This window comes from Halyomorpha halys, unplaced genomic scaffold, assembly GCF_000696795.3.
Source record: "Halyomorpha halys isolate HHAL.00 unplaced genomic scaffold, Hhal_1.1 Scaffold267.1, whole genome shotgun sequence".
In the NCBI taxonomy this organism is placed as follows: domain Eukaryota; kingdom Metazoa; phylum Arthropoda; class Insecta; order Hemiptera; family Pentatomidae; genus Halyomorpha; species Halyomorpha halys.
Window position 1 is genome coordinate 498577 of NW_027111312.1, and position 27344 is coordinate 525920.

The 27344-nt window shown below is 30.0% G+C and overlaps 1 protein-coding gene across 3 annotated transcripts in view; it reads left to right on the forward strand.

Moving 5' to 3' along the window:
- The window catches only part of LanB2 (laminin subunit gamma-1), a 233792-nt gene that overhangs the window by 202333 nt on the left and 4115 nt on the right, over positions 1-27344 (forward strand). For all 3 annotated transcript variants that reach the window (XM_014420323.3, XM_014420324.3, XM_014420325.3), the window contains 18 exons: positions 4725-4913; positions 8325-8550; positions 10276-10385; positions 10960-11109; positions 11616-11785; positions 13808-13940; positions 16151-16375; positions 17878-18063; positions 18168-18365; positions 19020-19222; positions 19593-19817; positions 20602-20726; positions 21407-21555; positions 23389-23564; positions 23676-23806; positions 24147-24257; positions 24878-25082; positions 26611-26848. In XM_014420323.3, the coding sequence (XP_014275809.1) occupies positions 4725-4913; positions 8325-8550; positions 10276-10385; positions 10960-11109; positions 11616-11785; positions 13808-13940; positions 16151-16375; positions 17878-18063; positions 18168-18365; positions 19020-19222; positions 19593-19817; positions 20602-20726; positions 21407-21555; positions 23389-23564; positions 23676-23806; positions 24147-24257; positions 24878-25082; positions 26611-26848 (3150 nt within the window). The remainder of the gene's footprint in view (positions 1-4724; positions 4914-8324; positions 8551-10275; positions 10386-10959; positions 11110-11615; positions 11786-13807; positions 13941-16150; positions 16376-17877; positions 18064-18167; positions 18366-19019; positions 19223-19592; positions 19818-20601; positions 20727-21406; positions 21556-23388; positions 23565-23675; positions 23807-24146; positions 24258-24877; positions 25083-26610; positions 26849-27344) is intronic.

Here is a 27344-nt window from a genome sequence, read left to right on the forward strand (position 1 = left end):
GAGAAAATTGTGTAGAAAATTAAAAAATGGAATATCGATATTTAATTTTGATAATTACATATTTATTTCAATTATTTCTATTGTTGAAATATCGATAAAGCATATTAGCAACAATACTCCGATATTATTTTATCGAAATATTGATATTTTGTTGAAATTGACTATAATATTATATACAACTTTTAAAATATGAATATCGATATTTTATTTTGATATTTACATATTTATTTTGATATTTTTTATTGTTGTAATATCGATATGGAATACTAGCAACAACATTCCGATATTATTTTATCGAAATATCGATATTTTGTTTATATTGAATATAATATTATATAGAACTTATAAAATAGGAATATCGTAAGGGCATTAACAAGGTCGGTAACGTTTACCTTGGTAAAACGGTTACTGTTACCGTATTACCGTCTTGTATTAGCAATAGATCGACTTAGTTTGATCCTTTAAATCCTATTCCTTGTATTAGTTGTAATTGTTTCATATTAGATTTACAAAAATAATTTTTTCTGCCTTTTCCTCATAATGAAGGTTGGCACTAAGTCTTGGCAGCTTGATAGTTTGATAGATAGAGCTATTGTCCTCAAGTGGTTTCCTGCCATCGTGCTTCTTGTTTAACAATTCGGTTTCATTAGAAGTAAATCTTCATTATTTGTCACCTCGGCCTGGACGTCTTGGGGAGGACGTGACAAAGAGGACTGGACGTCTTTCACGTATTATTTCGGAGGAGCATTCCTATCAGGAAAGGAAGCGAGGAAACACGCCTTCTGTGCTGTTAGCGTTATGAGGTCACCTGGTATCCTCGGATATAGCATGAATCATGGCAGATATAATCTCCTCTTGGATGTTATTTAATGACGCTGGAGACGCTTTGGAAGTTAGTTATGGCCGGTTGGAGAACTGTTTCTGACAAGGAACGGTTGGTGAATATTAAAAGGACCTTAGGCGGAGCCAATGTCATTTTTCTTTAAAGGCCTGGTTCGTTAAGAGACTGGTTGGCCAACATCGTCATTTATTTATCATTTCTTATTGCAGCGTGACTGATCCGATTATTACGTTAATCGTTCCTAAGCGGTATTCGAACTTGGTAAGTGTCAGTAAGGGGTAAGGATTGGTGAAACGTTTCGATAGCTATAGCTTATTGATAGTTAGCCTTTCATGATTTTAATTTGTGAGGAGAGTTTTTTAGTAAGTTTGTGTATAGGTACGAAAAATAATCATTTTATTGAACTAAATTTGAGCTCATACGCTGCAAATACCAAAATAAAAATTAATTATAGAAAGAACAAACAATACAAATTTTCAAAATTCCTCATATTTAAGTCGAAACTTTAATAATCCGGACATCTATTAAGTCGAGAACTGGCCGTTACAACTTTTGTATACACTGTCTGATCAAAATATTCTTTTACTATTGACATTCATTACTTGTGTAAATGATGGGCGACCAGGAGCGCATTTGCTAACGTTATGAGAAATACTGCACTTAAACCTTTCTTATAAGTTTCATGGTTCTTATAAGCTTAGTTGGTTACTTGTGTTGTTTATGTCTGGAGGAATATGGAACCTGGATGTTATAGGGGGCTGGAGTTTTGTTAGTTCAGACACACCATCGCTAGTGCAAGAAGGAACTGGCGTAAAGACGGTGCGTGAACAAGGAATACATTGCAAAAAATTGTCTGAAGAAGAAAGGTTAATCCACGTCTGACTGCAAGAACTGTAATGCAACAGATGAGGATGTGGTACAATCGCTACACTGCATGGGTAGTCAGGAATGCCCCATTCACCTGAAAGTGATGTTGAGCAAAGTGTTGGACCTAACTAGTGAAGAGAAGATGCCTGGGGCGGAACTAGCATCTAGTAGCGACACCATGCGAAGACAGAATGGAGTGGATTCAAGGTGTAGTTCTATCAGTCAACTGCTCAACCCAGTGCAGGGAGACCTTATTTACTGTATACAGAACTAAAATTGATCCCAAAAGTATGTGAGAAAATCAAAATTAATAAATCAAGTTGTATCTTACTTTATTTATAATTTTAAACTTTCTTGAGACTGGTTAATACTGTTTAAATAAATAAAATTTTATCCATTTTAGTCTCAAAACATTTTTATTCCATTTATAAGTCCGACGTTTTGGCCAATTCTGCCAGGACAATCTATTACAAACAGTTTTTATCATACATATGATTTTCGGCAATTCCAAACAAATAACAATATTATTTATAAATTATCATACATTAATACAATTTTAGAAACTAAAATATTTAAAACAAAAATACCTCATGCACGCTATTCTGCCCAGGTCATTTCTATTAGTCCTCAAATTACATTACGAGACATTAAAACATTAGAGAATCGTATAATTTTGTTAATGAGAAATTCTAAGATTATGTCTAATTACCTAATTAGTCAAATTTTCCACATTAAAATAAAAAGAAAAATTATTTATCTCAGTCAACAGTAAAATTTATCACAACAATATTTGTAACCTTCGCTACACTTAGGTCGAGCATTTAAATTATTTATTACAAATATATTTTGGGTTTTTTTTTAATTTATGTATTGATATTTACAACTGTATAAAAAATACAACAAGTAAATTTGATCTTAATGACATAATGATATGATACAGCATATAGAGAGACTACCCAGTAGTAGAACTCTGTTTGTGTGAAAACAATTTACAATATTTTGGTTAAAATACCTCTTTATTTCATTATTAAACTTCCTATCAAGGTTAATTATAATTATCAACATTAATTTTATTCCATATTTTTTATAAATTAATTTTACTTAAAATCTCCGCCTAGTGTTAGTTCAGATTTCTTGCATTTATTTTAAAATTCTCTGTATAATTAATATTTTCAGATATGTAAATGGACTCAAGTATTTTTCTTCCGCTCGATATCCGTGCTCAAGAGATGAAGAATCCCCCAACGGATCCGTTTTAGATGAGATTGTTGCCTAAATTCGAATAAATAAGAATCATTTTTTTTTTTAATATTAAAGAAACTTCATTAATGTGACGTAATTGAAATTTGATGTTTAACGCCCCGCTTTCATTTCGAATTATGGTAAAATAAATCTAATAAGAAGAACGATGACCTTGTTAGCATTCCTCATACCCAATAATGCTCGTGGTCAGTTAACAACTATAGATGTACTAAACATTCTTACGACATAGTTTTCCAAAGAGATTTATAAAATAAAAATGTTCCATAAACAGTTTAAAAAAAAAAATTTAAGTTAGAACAAGAACTTTTATAAATATAAGGATGCAATTATTTTGGAACTCTTGTTTAAATATATTTTAATAAAGACACATATTATAACATCAATTGCAAAAAAAGTTGAAAAGTAAGTACAGAACTGAAAGAGTAGGGTTGAAGAACACTAACGGTATCCGAGGAAGGACTGAAAAGGTCACTACAGTGTCCGCTGATGGGGTTCACCGCCCGCCATCATCGCTGCAAAGAGGTCTGCGCACCATTAGCCTATAAAATGGTCTCAAGATTCAACTGTTATCGCCTTCTCACTTCTTGGTACATTTCCTCTTGGAGTTTTGGTGAATGAGGCTGCCCAAAACTTCTATCTGCGGAATTACCTGTAGTCATAAACTTCCCCATTTCTTCCGCAACTCTATTGCGTGGAAATCACTCAATGACCTATGTCAATTTTCGTACAGTCTTAAGCATTTATCAGACAATATTTTGCAAGGTTATCTAGATATAGGTGCTTTATTATTATTATTGTATCTATGTTTTCTAGGATTCGCGAGTTTATTAGTTTTGAGGTGGTAGACAGGTTCAACCATATACATTCTTTTCAACGTTTAAAACTCTTTCAGTATCAAAGAGAACCGCTTGGTGAACTTCTCTTACCTCATCAAGCGGCAATTCGTAACTAATCCATTCGTTCCTGTAGAATAAATTCGTAGACTTTGGAATCAGTCCATTATTATTATTATTGTTATTATTTACTCTACATGAACATAAACGTTACTATCGTGTTAAAAATTTACTATTATGTTTAATTTTTATATTTATGAAAAAGTATTGGGCTTTTTGAGGATTGTTACCCGTGGTTTGCCATATGCTTGGACCTAAATTCTGGTAATTGTAGGAGGGTATATCCCTCCAAGATTACCGTATTGGTCATATTATAATTCAGTAAGATAGATTATTAGTAGTGAAAACAAAATTAAACATCTAAAGTTAAACTTCGATGTTGATGATACTTCGCATCACTTAACAAATCACATTTGTTTTTTCGATTCAAGAAATTAACCCCTTGTAGAGAAAAAATTTTATTTTGGAATTGTCACACTGATATAAAACTTTCCAAGTGAAAGTTTTTCTCGATTAATGGTATGTAACTTAAATTCCCCCCTCCCCCCTCCCCACGGTTTCGTTTTTTTTTCTTCTTTTTTTTTACCAGTTGATCGTTTCCTTTTCTAACTCCATTCCTCTCCTGAATACCATAGCACAACATTGATTGCATTTCTTTGCTTCCTAATGTATGTTATTAAAGAATTATTTAATTTTGGTTGTTGTTATATTAATAATTTCTATCTTGAAGTTGTGAACTTTGTTCTAAATTTACTGATTTTTAATTTCCTTTTCTCCCCCAAAATTATAATTAACTAGATATATTCATTATAACATTGATATTGAGTTTGATTATGAATTTTTTTCGTTTAATGTTTCAGCTTGCAATTGCAACGGCTTCTCCAACAGATGCGTTTTCGACAAGACCCTTTACGAAAAGACAGGACACGGCGGCCATTGCATCGACTGTAGCCACAACAGAGACGGCCCTAATTGTGAAAGGTGTAAAGATAATTATTACCAGGATAAAGAAACGCTCTCTTGTCAATCATGTAATTGCGATGAAACAGGTAAGTCTTCAAATGCTTCATTGGTTAATTTATGTACTTAATTATTTCATAATAAAAAAATTATCCAAAGTCAATTGTGGTTCCTGGATCTATGCTTATTATTAGCTTGACCTCATTGACAGAGTACATTTACAGAATTTTTCCTTCCAATTTACATTTTCATTCTGACTAATAATTGTGGTTTATTTTATTAATCGCGTTATTATGAAATATGATAAGATTTTTAATGATGTTCTCTGAGGTGTTACCACAATTGTAAGTATTTATTGAAAGGGAGGGAGAAAAAGGTCAAATTATTAGTTTCCTCAATAATTTTGATTGAATTTTTCAACTATAATATACTCCTACAATATTTTAATATTCCCTACTATATTTGTGCTATGAAATATTATAATTTTTCTATTTCTTTGGATTTGAACTTTTCACTAATTTTTTTCGAATATTGGCAATTATTGTTATGTTTTAATTACTTTATTTTTGTTTCTTTTCAAACACAGCATTATATCTATAAATCATAAACCCATTAAATCAACTTTTTTAATTTCATAGCTATTTTTATTGGTTTTAAATTTTAGTAACTATTTGAATGAAATTTTTTACCACAATTTTCGCAATTTGAAGCAAGTTCTCACAATCTCAAATTTCAAATCTTTTATTTGTCAGATTTTTAAATTATTGGAGAGTGACTCTTCCATTCTATCACTCTTATTTTTTTATCTGTAGAGACATCTCACTGTATCTTCTCTGCGAGGATTGAAGAACCAGTCGTTGCCATCTTGATCCGATTGTTATCAAATGATTTTGAGCTCGACCAGACAAGACCCGCTTTCACCGCCCACAGCTTTTTCATTTAGGGGAGTCTTAATGTTTTTGTTCAACTTAGTTTCGGTACTTCCTGAACACGTTCAAAAGAATACATTTCTATTGGAAAATTGAGCTCATGTCAACGGAAAACGACAAAATGTATATTAGGTACTGTACAATTGCCATGTAGCTAAAATAATACACGCTTATAGTCTAGAAAAGGATGTCTCAAGGTGGTAGTACTCCAAGGAAGAGCTTGTAGGCCATATGGTACATACCCCACTGCACCAGGCTTTTATTGGAACTGTTGCTAAAAGGAGTTAACATTTTTTTTTAATACAAAACTGTTGGATTAGTGGTGAGAATAGTCATCTGCTATTGCTTCCTCATTATCGGAGGCAGGGAAATTTTTTTTTAAAGAAATGGTCAGGACTGCGGCCTAAAATAAAATAGTTTCCAAATATTTATTTATTGCGTTTGATTTGACCTGCAATATAATACAGTTCTTCATCGGAGCTTATGTGATGGGTGGGGATGTTAACGAAGGAGCTCAACAAAGGAAGTATCGTATTCCTGAGTACTGAGTGTCTTCAGATTCAAAAATTGTCTCTCGCATTTTATATTTCAGCCATCAGGTTTCGATTCTGTTAAATTTATCTTCGAGCATAATCGATCACACCGTTGATTTGAATTTGATAAAATTTTCAGTGATAGTATCTAGTTGGTCTCATATAGATTTCATCAAATTCCATCCTTTAGTTTCCCTTCTCCAGGCCCAAACTTCACACGTATGCTTCCAACACGGCTCCTTCCGACAACTTTATTGTAAAATGTTAAATTAAATTTATGGAGTATATGTTTCCATTTACTACTTTCGCTTACGCTTTTTTTAATCCCTTTATTTCGTTTTTCGAAAGTTTATTTTTATTGTCCTTAATTACCCTTCTTATGCATGTTTCTATTGCACACGTAATTTCCAGTTAATGATTAGTAGTATGAGGATAAATACTACGAGAGGAGTCTTCATTGAAATATACCTGTGTCCAAAAAGGAGTTTTTTGATGATGAAGCGGTAATACTTGACTGGACCTGGTGCAATTGATACAGCAGCTATTTTACATTGATCTCCCTCCCCTCTTCCCCCCCCCCGACTTTCCTGTAAACTCCATTAGGGCATACCGTTTTTCGAAGTAAAAGTGTGCCGAGGAAAAATTGGTTGCTCATGACGCGAAAATGACTGAAGGAATTTAATATTCTATGTGGGATCAACTAGATATCAATCCACGCAATTCTTTAAAATTTCATCGAAATAAATCGGTAAAAAAATTTAACTATGGACACATAGACAGATTTGTTACTTGTAGGGCCGTCTGTAGCTCAGGGAGTTGAGGCACAGATCTTTGAAACCTGGGAACTGCAGTGGTGCCGGTTTGGCAAAAAGGACCTATAAGCCCACTTGCCGGACTTGTTCCCTCCACCATTACAGTACCAGCGGTGCCGGTTCGAATCCGACCTGAGGGCTGAACTTTTATTCTTGTGGCGGAATAAAAGCTTGACCTCTCCCCCCCACAATAGTGTTCGAACAGAGTGGTACCCTGTTGATAACATCCCCGTATGTCAAAAATGACTAGGGTGTCATAAAAAAGGGGGTCATAGGAGGGAGAGATTAAAAAAAAAAAAATTTGTTGCTTGTTATTTAAAATGTTTAATACAAGTAAAAATTTTCAATTCAGGGAATGCAAGTTTGTTTTGTTTATTTTCTTAATTAATATTCATTAGGCTCTTACTTCTGCTAGTTTAAGCAAAATAGTTAAGTTTACATTGTAGAGGCAGTACTTATTCAGGGTTGCCACCTGTTCCTATTTCTCCTGTTTTTCTGACTCCCATTACTGAACCCCATCTCTTCGACTGAAAATGTTTCTTATAGTACTGTTTATAAGTTGAGTTTAAGAGATTTTTTATAATTGAAATAAACTGTGTTAACAAGTGCTTATTCCTTAAAAACCATTCGTGGTTTTTTAAATACAAATTTGTTCTGAATGATAATATTCACTGAATAAATTCTAAATCTAGTAATTTCTTTTGACACATATATTTACATACTATTAAATTTACCAGTACTCAGCTCTATATTTCTTTTTAAAGTGGGTGACAGCCCTGTTACATATATCCACTAATTCCCAAGAGTTATATTAATCTGAACATTGAAATCTCATAAGGATATACAGGCCAGTTTTCATTTCATCACTTAGTTATAGCAAAAGCGAATCTCACAGTTTTTTTTTTTATTGAGTAAAATATTTCTAAGTGTCCTATCTATTATGCAACATTCTGGCAATTTTATATTTTAGACGTTTGAGATTCATAAATATAGTCGTCGTTATCAATCATTGTAAGCTGTTAAATTTTTACATTCTTTAAGGAATATCTCTTCATCCCCAGGTATCCTATGCAAACTTTCATAATTTATAAACTAATTTTATAACTTAACTGAGGGTCTTAGGATAATAACGGTCTCTGTTTCTCCTATTATCTAATTTCTTCATGGTTCTGAATTATATTCAATCAAGCCAATATGAAGATTTTTTACATGACATATATTTACAGGTTCGAGAAGTTTGCAGTGTAACAGTGAAGGAAAATGCGACTGTAAACCTGGTGTTACTGGAGACAAGTGCGATCACTGTGCTGCAGACTACTATGACTTTGGTGCTGCAGGATGTAAAGAATGTAACTGTCATCCTGCAGGAAGCTTAGGCAATGAGCCACACTGTGACCAAGTTCATGGAAACTGTCTTTGCAAGACAAACGTTGAAGGGAAAGAATGTAGAAGGTATAAAATATAGTTATAATGATTCATAATTTCAAGTTACTAAAAATTACCATTATTTCATGAACTGATGGAGTGATTAGTTTTGGCTTTGTAAGTTTAACTTTTTCATTTATTTCAGATTAATTCTTTACAGATTTTTTTTCAAATACGATTTAATTACATTTAAAAAATAATAATATATCTACTAAGTAATATATTTGTTCCGGTAGAGATTCATTAATCTTTGTATACTTACTACCTTAATTCTTGTAGTGAGCATTTCAGACCACGTCATGAAAAATTTTACTACATTTCATATATGTGAATACAGTTTATTTTTTTTATTGGTACATTTTTATATTTATGCTGGTTGGCAGAGGGGTCTCAAACATCTGGTTTAAGTGACCAATATACTGATTCTATGCCCCAAAATTAAGTCCCATTTCAACAGGCTCTACTTCAATCATTTGTGAATCTTTTCAGCTCCCTAGAACATGCGGCTCCCTAGGGTGCACCTTGTGATGGTGATAGTAGGAATTGATAATTCTAAGAAGAAAAGTAATAGTGTAGCTAGTATGTTGTACTAGTAGAAATACCCTAATTATCTCCTTCTTCAGGCCCAATATCTTTATCTATTCACATCAGAATTTCATTCAGAATTTTAATATCAACAACAGAATTTTATTGACATCTCTGAATCAAAATTGTAACAAGAAAGTTAAATAAATTCTATTTTAAGCCTTTAATTAAAAAATACTAAAGAAATAGAACAAGATTCTATTTGATCCATACCTAGTTAATAAACCTCATAAATCTTCAGGAATTCTTATGTATTGACAACTGTACATTAATGAAGCTTTGGCTTGAATGAAATGATCTTAAATCATAACAATTATTTATACATTATATTTATCTTAATATTAAACAAATATATCCAAAATATCTATATGACTCTATCCATACTGTAGTATGGATTAATATTAATTAAATTCAGGTGACGTTTCTTCATTTGAAATTTAATTTAATAAGTTATAAATTGCAATTATTTTTTATACCAGATATTAATTTTAAATTTTTATCTAAGGTGTTATAAGATCGTATATTAATTTATTTGATATGCCGATGATGCATTTGCATTATCAGTGAATGACTCATCCATTGTATCCTAAATCTTCCAGTCTCATATCACAACCCTTGAGGATCGGTGTCAAAACTAGAAAATTAAATTAAATTAAATTCCGATAAATCCCATCAAATCTCTTTTACCCTTTGTCTTTTACTCCTTACTTTAATACTCACAAATAATGTTATCCATCAGAATTTTAATGCTCTATATGTTGCCAATTTGACCAGAACCAAATATCAAACCTTCCCTGTTAAACTTCCTAACCACCCAAACCCACTTTTCTACTAACCTTGCTTCTTCTTCAATAATTGATAATCCTCCTAGGTGTCTGAAAATAAGATGGTCTTGAGATCTTCTACTCTAGATATGTTATCGGAGTTCTATCAATGGATAGATTCTCCAGACTGCATCATGCCATTACAATATAATATAAAACCTTTACTTATATATATTTTTACATACACTTGTAATTATTGATAAATAAAAAAAAAGATAAATAAATAAAATAAAATCTGTTATATAATTTATTTATCTTTGAGTCATTAATGATCAATACATCAGATATCTTATGAATTAAATCTGTAAATGCAATCTAATTTTTTATAATTTATTTATTTCAGATGCAAACCAGGTTTTTTCAGCTTAGACAAAGATAACGAATTTGGATGCACACCTTGCTTTTGCTATGGTCACTCTTCTGTATGTAATCATGCTTCTGGATATTCAAGAGGTTATTATACTACATAATAATAAAATATTTACAGCTTCACTAAACCAATAACTAGTACTTAATTTTTTTTAACTTTAAACGATGCCTCAATTAAAAAAATTATCCAGTAAAAAACAGTTATTTTGTGGAAGATGAACTGGAATTTATAAACTTCAACAAATTCTTAATGAATCACTGAAACAATACATATTGCTTCATTTAATGAAGATATTTATTGTTGTATAACTATATGCTGAAAAATTGTTTTAGACAAAACCCTCAAATTAGCATTAAATAAATATTAACCCGTAACACAACAGGTGGGTCTGACAGACAATTACAATTGTTTGTCTACTTCTTACATAAAAGTATACATTCAATGCATTTATTACTGTATTTATATATTTTTATATAAATGGATTAAACAACCTAACAAAAAAATCATTCATAAATTAGTTTAGAAAACCAAAATGTTAGACAAATAAATACTTTAATTGGTTCCCCATTTGTCACAGTGATGAGTAAAAATCTGTTCTCAACAATACTTCATCATTTTTTTTCCTAATATAGTATATTATATTTTTTTCTGTTTCAGTTGTCATTGAAAATACATTTGCTAGGAATGCAGAGCGATGGGCTGCTCAGACCAAGTTCCAGAAACCAGTTAATGTGCAGTATGATTCTATTACTCAAGTCATTTCAGTTGCTGCTACAGATAAAGAACCAGTTTACTTTTTAGCCCCTGGTAATTTTAATTTGTTGCAGTAGAGGCTAATTTTTTTAAAATATTTTAAATGAAGGTCTTAGGGCAAAAATATGACAAGCCACTTGATAAGAATACTTCAGCAGAGCAGTTTTAAAAAATTCTAAAATTATTATTTAATGTTGCTTTATAGATCATTTTTTATAATATCATAGATAAAATTGTTAGAATTATGGTGTTAGGCAAAAAAACATAATAAATAGCTTAACAGAGAAACTAAGAAGGATTTTGCATAACATTCTAACTGTTTTCAAAATGGAGGCTTATCAAATTCGTCCCCTAAGCCACTCAAGTATATGAATTGAGAAGGCAATGTGAATGATCAGTCCTATTTGTTTATTCAATAACGAATTTTAAGTTCATATTTAGTATCAGTTGGTAAATAATTGTACTGATCATTATAAAGTTATAATTATAATGAAATTTATTTAGACATTTGACTGATAAAATAACTGAACTATTTTAATTACATTTACTCTTTATTTTAGAAAGGTTCCTTGGAGACCAGAGAGCTGCTTACAATCAGGAGCTAGAGTTTAAATTGAGAGTTAATGATAGAGGGGCTACACCTTCAATAAATGATGTGATCCTTGAAGGAAACGGTATCCAAATCTATCAAACAATCTTTGGACAAGGAAATCAAATGCCTGGTACAAATGTATGTATTACTACTTGTAGTCAGCTGTTCATAGCAATTTATATATGATGATATACATTTATATTTAATTATTTAATGATTTTAAATTTAATTTCATTTATATTTAATGATTCTCCATCTAAACTTATGCTTATTAACATGTCTAAAAAATATGACAAACCGCCAGCACAACACGAGTCGGATTTTTTTTAAGTATGTGATATTTCTAATAGATCTAATAAGATTTACTTTTACAATCACAACCTAACTTGATTGACTGAATTTTTAATTGGTTAACTGGTAGGACTATATGGATGCAACACAACACAAGAGAAAAAGACTTAGTTTTTCACTTCATGCTGCAACTTGATAGTTCATTTTATTATTTTTTGTCCTTGCCCATAGGTTTAATTCTAATCTTCATGGAATGATGAATAGTTTGTAAATTAGAATTGTCTAAATATAATTTAATTAGTTGACTATATAAATGATAAAGGGTAAGATAATCCAAATAGTCAAAAATGATCTCAAAATAATAAACAACTATTTATTCATAGCCAAGGTTTTAAACTTCATTTCTCACCTATATGTTGAGAAATAAGTTTGAATGAAATCTAGCAATATGGGTCAATACCTTGACTAACAAAAAATATTTTTTTACTGTTTTGATATCCTTTTTAGTTGCCACCTGGACCATCTTAAAAGGGTTTAATGGTGTTGATCCAAGCGTAAAGTATTTCATAAAAATTCTGACACCCTTTAATATTGTTTTGCAATTTAATATTATAAAACAAAATGTTTTTAATATCAATAGTAGTAATGTTGTTCCCCTTATGCTTCACATGAATTCATCGACAGTAGAGAAGTTTGTGAAGTCAGTGACAGAAAATATTTGTACCATTTTTATATATGTTAACTTACATGTTATGCAGTCCCAACATGTAACAATCTACATAACATCCTAGACATTTAGAGGGCACTCCAATCACAAAAATCTTGCTCAGGCTTCTTTAACGTTAGATCACTGTCAAAAAGCACATGATTAATGCAAATTGTGGCACACATATTTAAACAATGAACAGAGCCACACCACATTTACTCTAAGATATAAATGTATCTGCAGAGAGACAGATTTTTGGTATAATGTTGGATAGAAGATTAACCTGAAACCCACCCACAAAGAGAAAATGCAAGATGTTAAATGGGAGTAGTAAACATAGAAGTATAAATACAGGAGAAGTAAAAATAGAAAGTATAAGTGTCCTTATATATGGACAAAAATTAAAATTCTTTTCGGGACAGAAATTTGAAAACTACACATATGTATTTTCAGTTTGGTCTTATGGCTATATTTACTTGAATTTTCGATACTGGAAAAAAGACTTAATTAAAAATACTTTGCATTCTTATCAACACCCTTCAGACTTATTACTCAAGCTCTTTGGTAACTTTTGATGAAAGGAATCACACCTTTGAATCTGTTAAAATTTAGCCGTATGATTTAAATAGATAGTGATTTAGTGGTAAATAAGTTTGCCAAAAGAAAAGTTCACTTAGGTACAGTTTTGAATGTTTTATGAAGTATTACATCCTGATAATAGAAAGTAAATGGCTTTTTCTCATTTATAGGAGAAAGGAATTTCACAATGTCTTCATTTTGAAGAAATTATTTATGATGGGAATTATCTACATAACAAATTCATTCCTATTTGATAAGGAAAACAGTCGAGTTATATATTATAGTTTATTATTGTTTATAGTTTATATTATAGACAAATTATAAAATCAACAAATTAAAAAGTGCTTATTGAATATTAAACCACCTTATTTAATGTTTGCAATATTAAAACCTAAAATTACTAAAAGTGTGGCAACCTTCAAAAACAAATTTTTTTGAGTTTTGCTCCTTTAATCCTTCCAGTGTGATAGTTTGCATTTAACAATTTAGAGCTTGGAATTTAAACCTCCTTTCAAGATTGATATAGTAATTAATATAAATTTTTCAGTTTTAAATGTTCAGTTTTTTTTTGTTTTGTTTTTCAGACTATTATCTACAAGTTCCGATTACATGAAGATCCAGACTTTGGTTGGGAGCCAAAAAAGAAATCTCTGGAATTTATGAGCATTTTGTCCAACCTAACCGCTATAAAAATTCGAGGCACCTACTCTAAAAATGGTAGGTATTATATTAAATATAGTTTACTACCTAGTGCTGTATAGTCATAATTATCATCGGTTAAAGTTAGTATGTTTGTAAAGCTATAATTCAACAAAAGTACCTGTTAAAGGCACCTCAAATTGACTATGTCTTTTTGTTGTAAATTTTTAAAAGAGCAAAAACAAACTGGTTCGGATATAATCATTTATTTGGTTAATCTAACATTTATGAAACTTGAACATAAAATAAACAAAAGATGAATAAAACAATGAATAAAAGTAAAAAATCAAAAGACCTTCCAGATTAAATAAAATTAAGTAAATAAATGATAAAAACAAACGAAACTAATTTACAAAAAAAAACAAATAAATATATGAAATAAATACTGGTGGACAAAAGGTTGATCCACTCCAATAGGTCAGAGGAAGATATTTTGCTTGTCAAGATGTGTAGGTCGCAGCTCTGTAGCTAAATACACCGCTGCAATGGTCCAAGGTTGGTGTAGTAGCTCATCGATTGTCAAAATATCCAAAAGCTAAGATGGCCATACTGACACTTATTAAAGGCAGACAGGGTCTAGTTATTTTTATGAATTATGCGAGCCGATTAATTAGCAACTATTCATATTGCACTCAAAGGCCAGAAACTCAGAAAGGGTCTGGTTCCAGACTTTAATGTTAATTTACGATGACAGGGCTGGTTATAAACGATCACGGCCACTAATTAGACAGAACTCATTTCAAGTCAAAAGGCAGAAAGGATCTGGTTTCGAATTTTAATATTTACTAAAAACACTAAAAATGTCCGCAAATAATACATTATAAATGCATACAGGGTTGATTACAATCGATCATGGCCACTAATTAGCCGGAACTAATATTCAAGTCGAAACATAGAAGAGGTCTGGTTTCGGACTGTAATGGTGACTAAAACACTCAAAAATATTCAATAAATATCATCAACCAAAAGCAGACAGGGCTGGTTACACATTATCATGGCCACTAATTAGCCAGAACTGATTTAAAAACGAAGATAGTCGGCCAGTTGCTATGCAATGTCTTAACAACAGTTATCAACTCTTAGCAACTGTCTCTATTCCTTAATTATAATCCACAAATATAAATACATATCTTTCATCTCAAATAACTAAATTCCAATTAAAATAATATAAATAAAAATAAAAGTAATTAAATTCAACACTAATACTAATTGAATACTATTTACAATAAAATACAAATTAATTATAAAATATGGCGTTAACAATACCTACATTTATATTAACTGATTGTAAATAATTTTAATAAACATAAATATTATTTATATTGATTACCTCAGTCAGGTTTTATAAACTTGTATTAGAAGAGTAGCTAGCTATCAGTGTACAACATCATATTCATCTCTGTTTTACAAATTCAAGGATAAATGATTTTATCTACTTCTTGTTTTGAGTTGAGCACTTTGTAATGTATGGATTCCAATGTCTTCTGCCTGGTAGGAGATTTTCATTATGTTATATTTTCAAAATCTATTTTGTCTCCCAGGTCTAAGATATAGTTTTACCATGAAGTACTCGTTTTGGAATTCAGTCTTAATGTGGTTTTGTGATTGTATATACATATTTTTATGTTGTCACACTTATCTAATTACGATTTTCAACAATTCTGACATGATATATTACATTTAAAATTTCTTTGATTTTGTTCTGGTGTTTGCTTATTTAGCTTTAGTTATTCTAATGAATTACATACTATATAATGGAAAAATGGAAATGTAATTAAAGGTATGAGGATGTATTATTAATTTGCATGATTAATATGTAAATTTAGAATACAAATTTGCAAAATATATGTATTAAATTTATTTATTCATAAATTTGTTAAATAGAGATGAATATAGTGCTGGACATTGTTAGCATAGTAGACACATTCCATACCTCTGTAGAATGTGATTACCTTCAAAATTAATAAAAATATTAAAAAAACTAAGATATTAAATTCGATTTATCACAATAAAATCATAACATATTTTTTATAAAGTTAAGGGAATGGTGAACAGAGTAAAATGCTTAATTGTAAAGGAAAGGTAAATCTTAGATCCTACTCCGATTAATAATCCATCTTATTCATCCATGATCTAAATGTATGAATTTCAAACTTATTTTTTCAGCTTTCAATTCATATTATCAATATAGATCAATGAGTTTTATAACATTTATTTTATTTTTTTAGGAATGGGGTTCCTTGATGATGTAAAATTGGGTACAGCCAGGAGAGGTGCTGCCGGTCAGCCTGCAGGATGGATAGAAATATGTACTTGTCCTAAAGGCTACATTGGACAATATTGTGAGTCATGTGCTGCTGGGTACAGACATGATCCACCGAATGGAGGCCCTTTCTCAGTCTGTGTTCCATGTAACTGTAATAATCATGCTGACCACTGCGATCCTGAATCAGGTAAGGAATAGTTAATATATCTATGTCCTATATATATATCTACATTACACTTCTGATTAAGGCATTAGAATTGCCTATCATGGGATATCGCTTGATCTGGTTAGCTGATCAATGTTTTTTTAAATTAATAGTAAATAATAGGACATGAATTTCTATTCACAACAAAATAATATGAACTCCTTATTGTTTAATAAACCTCAGATTGGTTGTACAGGTGAATACTTTAATGCTATATGTATTTGTAGTTCACATATAAATGATATTTTCTTTATTCTCTACTGAAAAAACCATATAACTGTGACCTTGAGCAATTTAAGATATTAAAATTCAGATATTATTTTAACAATTAAAATCACAAAAATGCATAAATGAATATAAACAAGGTATTTATAAAATGCATTTGAACACATAAAATAACTCATTTTAAAAGGAAATCACCTTAATTGCAAATGATTTTAACTTCAGCTTATAATACATATTATAAACCTTTAAAATCTTATGCACTAAAAAACATTTAATCATGATGCAAAATAATAATTATTTCCTCCTAACAACACATGAAAAAATATTTGCATTAAAACTTGTCTAGAGTCTCAAATTGTAATTCCCTCATAATGTCCAAAGTTGGATTCGGATCTAGCCACTCAAATTGCATCATTATTTGGAAATTATCCTATTACATTTTAATTCCACATATTCTTCAGTTTTAAAACCTATAATCAAAAGTTTTTGAACTATAATTTTTATCAGTTAAAAAATTACTTAGTATAAAAATCAAAAAGGTTTCATGTAATTCCATCACATTCTTAACTTTCAGCAGTTTTTTGGCGATGGAGTTTATGGGAGAGACAAAACCAAGTGATTATCTTTCCTACTCTTTTTGAACCTTAGTTGCCCACTTCTGACTTGAAGAATTCAGTAATTACAAGACAATCTCTAAAAGTATAAGTTCATTCAGGTTGATTTCTGGCTCTTGTAATAAACTGGAAGGACTTTCAAAAGTCAAATTTTTATTCATATTGGTTTTTTTTTGTAATTTCTTGATCACAAACAAATGAAATTTTTTATCCCAACTGATCCAAATGATTTATACCCTGAATTTTTTTTTTTTTTGTACCTATGTTTCATTCGAGAGCAGTTCATAATTATAGGTCAGTTCTTTAAATATTATAAAATTACTCCATTAGCAAGTTATTTTGTATAAAACATTGTTTAAAACTATCTATGAATAATTTTATCCCTCCAAGGTAATTATTATCAAGTTTTCAAGTTGGCATTTTCTAGGAAGCATTTATTTTTCATTTACCGGTTTGGTATTTAAGAAATAGGGGTTTCAGGATGGTCGGATCATCTGGAAAGTGGAACTATAGCGGTTTTAATGTATTGAAAATAAAAATATAAAATAATTATCTATTATATACATATATTTAAGAGTAAAAATCTGCTTTAGAATCTTTTTTGTATATGTCAATTGATTATGATTTATTACTCTTGTGTTACAGGTAGATGTCTTTGTCTGAATAACACAGCAGGTGATATGTGTGAACGCTGTGAACGTGGTTACTATGGAAATGCTTTAGCTGGCACACCTCATGACTGCCAAGTATGCCCATGTCCTAATCAAGGGCCTTGCTATCAGTATGACATCAATACTGTAATTTGTTTGGAGTGTCCTAAAGGCTATGCTGGTAGCTATTATTTAATTAATAAAATGATTTGCAGTAGTTAAAAGTTATCTTTTCTCCTGCGTAGAATATTAATTTTTTTTTAATCATGTTCACTTACTTTTCAGGGGAACGATGTGACCAGTGCAGTGATGGTTACTATGGTGATGTCGATGGTAACTCTGGTTCTATAAAGTTGTGTAAACCTTGTGACTGTAACATGAATGTAGATCAAAATGCTGTTGGGATCTGTGACTCAGGAACTGGAGAATGTTTAAAATGTATTTATAATACTGACGGTCCTCATTGTGATCAATGCTTACCAGGTAATTAATTTAATAAAAATAAAAATTTATGACCTAATATTTCAATTGCTAATTATTTACTTAATACTGACATTTTATTAATTTTGAATGTTTTTAGAAATTTTCATTTCTTTTTTGCTACGACTTTTATTTAATAAATAATTGCTATAATAGAAGGGTGCAGGGGAAAAAGATGAAAGTTCACTTCTTTTTTTTTTTCAACTTTGAGTTATCTATTAAAACACAATGAAAGTTTTCTATACAACTATTCACTCATTATATAAAATGAAGAGTCCTCACTATTACACATGCAATACTGTAGAAAACTTAAAGGAAGGTTCCAATATTTTATTAAATACAAAAAAGTGTATATTGCGACTCTGATTGTTTTTCCCCAGACCCTTCAAATACTGTTCTGTTATTTATTTTGTATCTCTGTATTGAATATAAGTTATATTCTGAATATACTTCTCTTTAATTAATTTTAAGTATTAAGATATGTTTTTAAATCAAGGATTCATCAAAAGTAAAGCTTAGTATAGTTTTCCAAAAATTACATAGAGAATATTACTTTACTGTGTATTACTTATACATTGATCGATTTTTAACTAAATAATTATTATCTTTGATAATTTCTTTGTTCAATCTTATAACCTCATGTATTTTCATATTAAGGATTTTATGGTGATGCTCTGGCTCTACCGAAAGAATGGGACATCTGTAAACCATGTATGTGTGACCCGATTGGAACTGAACAGTCAGGAACAGGACCACTTTTGTGTAATCAGATAACTGGGCAGTGTCAATGCAAACCAAATGTTACTGGCATAAAATGCAACCAGTGCCAACCTGGATATTTCAATATAGAAAGTGGGAGAGTATGTATATACTATAAATACACAAATGGTTACCAAATGAATTATTATTCCTTACTACTTATAATGAAAATAATTTTGAGATTTTTATAACAACAATAAGTAATATATTCTGAAAGAAATAATTATTTGTATTTAGCTCACTCAATGAAATTAACTTGTACTGTTTCGTTTTAGCTAATCCAAATTTTTAGCTTTTCTAAACTACTATGAAGTGGCTATTTTATTTTTTAAATCTTGGTATGCTTTAGCATTATTATTAAATACCGAAATTTATATTTACAAACTTAAAATTTATTTACATATTTAATTTGACACCTTGATTATATATTATATTATAATAATGTTAAATGATATCTAATTGGTTTTTTAGGGATGTCAACCTTGTGATTGCCATCCAATCGGCTCCTACAACAATACTTGTGATGTCCAAAGTGGACAGTGCCACTGTAAACCAGGGGTGACTGGCCGTTTATGTGACCATTGTCAGGACAACCATTTTGGGTTTGGTGGAGTTGGAGTAGAGGGGTGTTTACCTTGTAATTGTGATGAAATTGGATCCAAGCATCTTCAATGTGACCAGAATGGTAATTGTGAGGTTAGTTCTTTAAATACCATTTTCATAACTCAAAATCTTATTTCCAGTTGCAAATTACAAAATGAAAACTCCAGACTATTATTATTTAAACTACCAGCCGGAATGTTCCCTCCCCATTCTAAGTGACTCCCCCTGCAAACATGCCATCATGTATAAACAGCCTTCAGCGGACCCAGTAACCACTCTTAAAATGCCATGCATCAATAAAAGATCCAATGTATATGGTGTATATATAATTTTAGATTTAATAAAATGTATACATTTGTATGTGTTTTAAAAATTAATAAATTAGGAGGTAAGAAAAAAAAATTATTATTTAAAAAAAATTGAAATACAAGCTTTATTTCACGATTGTAATGTGGTAAGAGCTCTGTTATAATCTCATAACTAGTTAAATAAATATAATTCTAATTTATTATCAATTTTAGTCATTATATTTCTAAGGTGAGGAACTACATCACTATAGATAATTTATTTTTGTTAGTGTTAGGTCGAGTTGGTCCATGAATATATATATATATTCATAATAATATATATAATAATAATAATAATATATAATAATAATAATATATGAATATATTTCTCAACCTTTTAATTTTCTTAAATTTTGATTCTAATTTCTACAATATCGGCTCCTCTGCAAAGTTTGCTATGAACAAAAATGATTTAGTACTGTTCTTCTTACCATATTAGATAGAACTTCTTATCATTTTTATGTTTTTATTTATCTATTTATTTATTTTTGTTTATTGTGTATTATGGTATCTTTTCTTTTTTGTTATAGTGTTCTGAAAATGTTGAAGGCAGAAGGTGTGATCGTTGCAAAGAAAATAAATATGATCGACAAAGAAACTGTGTTGATTGCCCTGTATGTTACAATCTGGTACAGGAATCCGTCGATCAGCATAGGTATCTTATTAGTAATTATTTAATTATTTAAGAATAATTAAAATGTATAAATGCCTTGAATAAAGAAATGGGTATTCCATACCTTCCTAAACCCCTGACAGCCATTCCCATGTCATAACCAAGGGAGGTTCTACAATAACCTATCGACAAGGGTTCTGCAAGGTCTACATCTACTCCTGAGTTTTTCCCCAAACTATTTAAGGCTCGATTTTATGAAAAAAGTTTTAATTTTGGACTTGTGATATTTCTAAGATAAAAAATTCAGTTACTATACCCATTCATATCTATTTTACAGAATATGGTTAACTATTTATTGATTCTCATTCTGTCCATATTATAGTCCTGTTATAAATTTTAATTTGTACTATATTATAATATCATTTAAGAAATAGTTTTAAAAAGTTTCTGGTATAAGTTCTTGAGCTATTAATTTCGCATTAATCAATTACCAAGTCCATAAAGTGTTAGTGAGATTCCTGTAAATTTATACTGAGTTATTATATTAAATATAAATTTTAAAATTACATTATGAGAATTAAATAATGAAGAATTATGAACTTATTAATTCTTAAATACTATATTTATATATATTTTTTAAAAATATTATTCATAGTGAATCTTTATAATAGTTCATACCATTAGCTTAATTCATTCATTAAATAAATCTTTTTATTTTTTAGAGCAAATTTGGGGAAACTGGAAAACCTACTCAAAAATATAAAAGAAAACCCAGGTATTGTTAACAATGAAGAGAGTTTTGAACGAGATCTCAAAGAAGTTCAAGAAAATGTAGAAAAACTTTGGAATGATGCAAAAACATATTCTGGAGGTAATAGTTATAATCTTTTAAATCACTTAATTTTAGTTTTCTTGTTGTAACAACAATTATGTAAAATATGTCAAAGTTTATGTATAAATAAACAAAGTAAATTAAAGAAAATAAACATAAGGTGTACAGTGAAAAGTATAAATGAACAAGAATTACAAACAAGTATTAAATAATTACTGGAAATGGAAATAATAACAAAGAAAAAAGTATAAAAAAGAGAAATATAAAAAGCACACACTAAGTCAAAAAATAAGAACAAAATAAATGTAAAAAAAAAGGAAAACAATGAACAAAATAGGACACTCACTTTTCAGAATGAAGGAAAGCGAAAAAAAGAACTTGAGACAAATGCAAATTATGAACATGGTAGGGGAGTTGAGGAATTTGACCAAGCAAAAAGATATAAAATAATATTTAAGATATTTCCTAATATTATTTATTTATTTTCCATCTTTTAGGATGAAAAATAAATAATTCAAAATCCAAGTGGAAGAAGAGAGGTTTTCATAAGTTTTCACTAGAAAAAGAGCTTTTAGGGTTATCAGAGACTCCTGCGGTATTACATGTTGTAGAAAATTGGTATTATTATTTGGTTTTTAAATAAAACAATAGATGGGGAAATTATGACACTGCTGAGAACCAAGAAGTTCTTTGTTCTGAAGTCAGTCGGTCGTGGAGTCTATTAGTAGAAACATACTCTCTTTGTCTTTTTTTATAAACCCTCCCTAAATCCCACTATAAATTAGTAACAGAGCGTGGTTTAGTGCATGACAGGGTTAAGTGACGAGTATAATTTACGTATATTAATGGATACATAAGCTTTGTAACTGCATTAAGGACTAACCGCCGAAATCAAAACATGAAGGACAATGGATGCCACATTATTCAGTTCAGGAGATAGGTCAATTGGGCAAATCCCTGAAAGACAGAATTAGTAAGATATATCATTGAAGGCTTACCACCCTATTATGATCCTGTTGTCATCACTATTTTGGTAAATAGAAATATTAAATTCAGTGAAGAAAGGCAAATGCTTTTGTCATTTGAAAGAAGGTATAACCTTAATAGGAATGAACAAGTATTAAAGACATATCATGAAAGGTCAAACTTTTGTCTAAAGCCTGTTTAATTTGTAAAAAAACCAGGGCACCCAAATAGGGAATACTGGTTTAACAAAGAAAATAATAGATGACAGGAGAAATGGACCCTCAGATACACTTAAAACTTTCAGGATGTTTTGGTTCCAAAGTTATCTGATGGTCCACTGTCTGTGGCCAAGTTGATTGAAAAGGGGAATAAAGTCATCCTTTCCCAGGAAGGAAGCGCGGCAGACAGTGATGAACACTTTGAAGACATAGCTCCTGCAATGAAAGAACAAATGACATCTGGTCAACATCAAATAAGGGAAAAACTAATAAGCACCAAGAAAAAAAGAAGAAGCAGAAAAAGAAACCTGCAGAGATTGAAGGAAGGTTACAAGAATTAAAGACTTTAACTGGTGACCCATGACTGTAATTCAAAGATGAAGAAAAACTTGACCGAAAGATGAAGAAATTTTTTATTGAAGATTTTTACACCAAAGAAGATGAAGAATACCCTAGATTAAATGCAGATGACTGTAATTGGGACTCGTATGAAAAGAATATGGGTTGTGAAAACCTACACTCTTTGTCTTTGTATATAAAACCCTCCTTAAATTCCATATTACAAAGGTTAATATGAAGTTGTTAAAACTTTAAACATTACATAAATAATAACTGTATTATTAATTTGTTAAAAGTTTATTACTAAATTCTTTGAAAGTATTTTGTTACATGTTTTGAATATTTTCAGATGATTCTAAGTTGAAAGATAGGATAGATGAAACTGAGAAGAAGTTAAAAGCCTTAGAAGAAACACTTTCTAATGTAGACCAGGAAATAGATGAAACTGATGATTTGGTCCAGGCTGCTGAACGAAATACTACTGATATCAAAGAAAAAATTGAACATGCTGTGGATGAAATACAAGTAAACTTAATTTAAAGTAACTATTCTATACTTGATAAAAGTATAGAAATCATAAATATAAGAACTTTCTCTATGATAATTATTATTATGTTATTTTTTTTATTGAACTAGAACACAATGGATTATATTCTGACTGAGGGAGTAACTGCCCTGGCAAAAGCTAGAAACAGGTCAATTGAATTTGGGACACAAAATCAGCAGATGTCAGATATTGCTTACCAAGCCAGAACAACTGTGCAGAAGTAATTTAATATTTATTTATTAGTCTTTACAAATATAAATTAATTTTTTCAATACAGAAATATAGGACAGGAAACAGTGTTTTCAAGCAAAATGTGATGTAAACAATTAAATCTGAAACTAGAGGAAATTATTACACCTATTCAAGCAATTACTTTTTGGCAACTTAGCCCTTATTGTTTTATTTCTGATGCCTAATATTGTTGCTTGATTTTTTTTTTTAAATCTTAATACTATCATTTTTTATTAGTGTAACAAGCTATATTATTATCTTTATAAAAAAAGCATGAGTTATATTATTTGCCTAAATATTTATTAATTCATTCTTCTTTTTTTGATCAGGCAATTGGACGATGCAGAGGCGACCAAAGCAGTAGCTGAAATGGCATTAAATATATCAAACCAAGGTTACTTACTTTCACAGGAGGCAACAAAAAAGCAATTAAACTCCAGGTATTTAAACTTATTATGATTTTAAAATAATTAAATAATTATTTTATTAAAAATATGTGATTTCATAATTTTATAATCTATAATTATAGGATTTTATATCTAGCTTTAGATACAATGATGTACTTATAACCATATACCTTTTATCTTATAATGTTATTTTATTAAAATGAAAAAACTAAAGATTGAATTTTCATTAGTGTTAAAGGCCTAAAATTTAGATAGAGTACATTGAACAAAGTACTCTCGCTGTGTATTTTCTCTTGACCGCACCCTCTCAACCAACGTCTCTTTGATGAAATTGTATTCTGTTTTATCTCCATAAATTATTAAGCTGTCACATAAAAAAATAAATAAAAATGATAATAATATTGTTCATTTACGACTGAGTCTTGGCTTAATTGGACTAATGATAATTGCTAGTCACTATTTTATTAATATTCATGCTCTAGGGAAACTATTAATAACAGATTTATAAGTATTAATCAAAGAACACATTTATTAATTTAACAAAAATCCTATCAACCATTTCATATTTGAAATGGACTTTACTGTTAAAATTTAGATCTTCTTTGTATCAATTAATTTTTTGTTTATTTTTTATGACACCTTATCTCTTTCAGTTTAGCTTTAGATTCTTTGAACTCCGAACTTGCAAATACTCGATTGCGAATGGATGAAATGGAAAAACTTGTGCAATCGACTCTTAATGATGTATCAGCTGCACATAGTGATGCTCTTTCATTTGCAATTGAAGTTAACAATCTTATCATTCCTGAAGTTGATTTTGCTAGACTAAAAAGTGAAGCCCAAAAAGCCGAAGAAGAGGTAAGTGTTTAATGTCTAGTGCACTCATTTATTTCTTTTCCTCCAAAAAGTAGAACTGAAGAAAAATAAGCATATAAATCATTAAAAAATAAAGACTTTTATTAATCAAAATAACATAAGGACACATGTAAATTAATAGAAACTACCTTAATAAAGACTAACAGCTATTAACAATTAAATTTTTAACAGAATATATCAGCTGTTCAATAATTACAATGATTGTTGAATAAAAACTTATGAACTATAATGTAGAATAAAACACAATTAAAATCAAGCGTTATATTAAATATCTAGTATATTTATAATTTGTAGATATCTTTTTACATATTCAGTGTGTCTTAATGTACTGGCGAGAAATGTACCATCTCTATTTTTTTTGAGATTTGCACAAATATTTATATTACCAATCCTCTGGAATACAAGAATGATAAGGAGTGGGGAGAGAGGAAAATTATTAAATAAAGATTCTTTAATTGCAAACATACCAAGCTTGAATTCTCTGATAGTCCATAATGGTTCAGGCCTGCTATTCAAGATTCTGAGGTATTCTTTATTCAATCCTTTCTGTTCCCCTCAGATTCGGTTCTTTTATCCCTTTAATTCTTCTGAAATCTATCCCTCCAATTAATCATTTATATAGTTATGTGTCATTTCTTAGTCCATTTTTCCTCCAATTCTTTCAGGAAAAATTATGGATATGAAACCTGTAGGTCTACAGCTGTGGAAGTTATTAGAGCTCTTAAAAAATTTGTTTAATTTTTCCATAATCTTGAAATTTTAGCCAACAATTTTTTTTGTCGTAAGTATGATCTTATTCAACCTTTGGCGATAAGGACCAAAACGGAGAGTAGACAGCTAAAAAAACCTAAAGCTATAACAACTCCCCAAAACTGTAGGAATGTTTCAAACCCTCCAGGGTCTACCCAGTCTCCTAAAGTGGGTCCCCGTAATTGGAGGAAAATCTGGCAGTATGGGAGTATGATTCTGACCAAATCACCTCCTCATACAACCATTGGAATAGTAACATTACTTCCATACAAGTACTACATTCCTGACCCTTCATGGGTTGTAAAAAAAAAAAAAATAACCAAACTTTAACTTATTAAACAATCAACCATTAAGTTAAAGTTCAGTCACTTTGGAAAGTGTTGTTTATATCTGAGGGAGTTAAAGTGTCACTCTTAGCAATCACAGAACTGCAGCAGCACTGATTTGAATCCTGGCTGGGAGGGTTGACTTTTATTTCATGGTGGTCCCACATAATGAAAATTTGTCCCTCCACCATATGTCAGAAAAAAAAAAGTAATATTTCGTAGGATTACAAAGGTGTTTGTACTATTGCTTAAACATTTCTTACACAGAGATGGTTGGCTGACATTCTGAGTTTGTTTGCTTGATTACAATCCTGGAGATGAAGTTATATTACGTAATGACATAGTCTTCTATTTTAGGCAAAAAATTTACATTCTAATTTTGATTATTATTTACAATCATTTTGTTTCATTATTGATTTCTTTCATAATTTTAGGGGAAAAGGTTGGAAGAAGAAGCAAATCGACTTAATGATGAATTTTCAAATGTTGCTGGAGATGTCGACTCAAAAGTGAATCAAAGTTTAGCAATGTTAGAGGAAGGAAAAAAATTGCAGCAAGAAGCAGATGAACTTTTGGCTGAAGCAGATGCTGCTAAAGCAAAAGCAGCAGCTGCTGTTGAATTAGGAGATAAAATTTTAAGAGATGCTAATGAGACATTGTCCTCTTTGCAAGGTATTTCAGTTTTTACTCTTTAATCATTCATGATCCCTTAGTGGCAACAGTATTAAACTAATTAATTTAAGATGTTATCAAATTATATCTAATCTGATAATTAAACTTTTAGAATTATATAATTCACATGAAGTTTGAGTATTTGACTTTTTATTTGTTTATTCTTTATTTTTATTAAATACACATATATTATTAATAATAATTAATAAAAAGACACTGTTAATATGAGGGCATGAGAGCAAAAGTAGCCTAACCCACAACACTGTTTTGATTAAAATTAGATTTCATTTGCTTAAACAAATTTATTTGGACTGGCCAACAGTCTTTTCCTACCAGAATAATTGAACTATTTATGTAACTATGTTTGCAAAGGTATCAATTATCAATAGGCTATTCTATATTTTCAAAAAAATTAATATTACAGACTATATTTTGTGGGTTAAGCCATTCTCGCTCTAATCTTGCCTTCTATGTAATCCATATATATATATATATA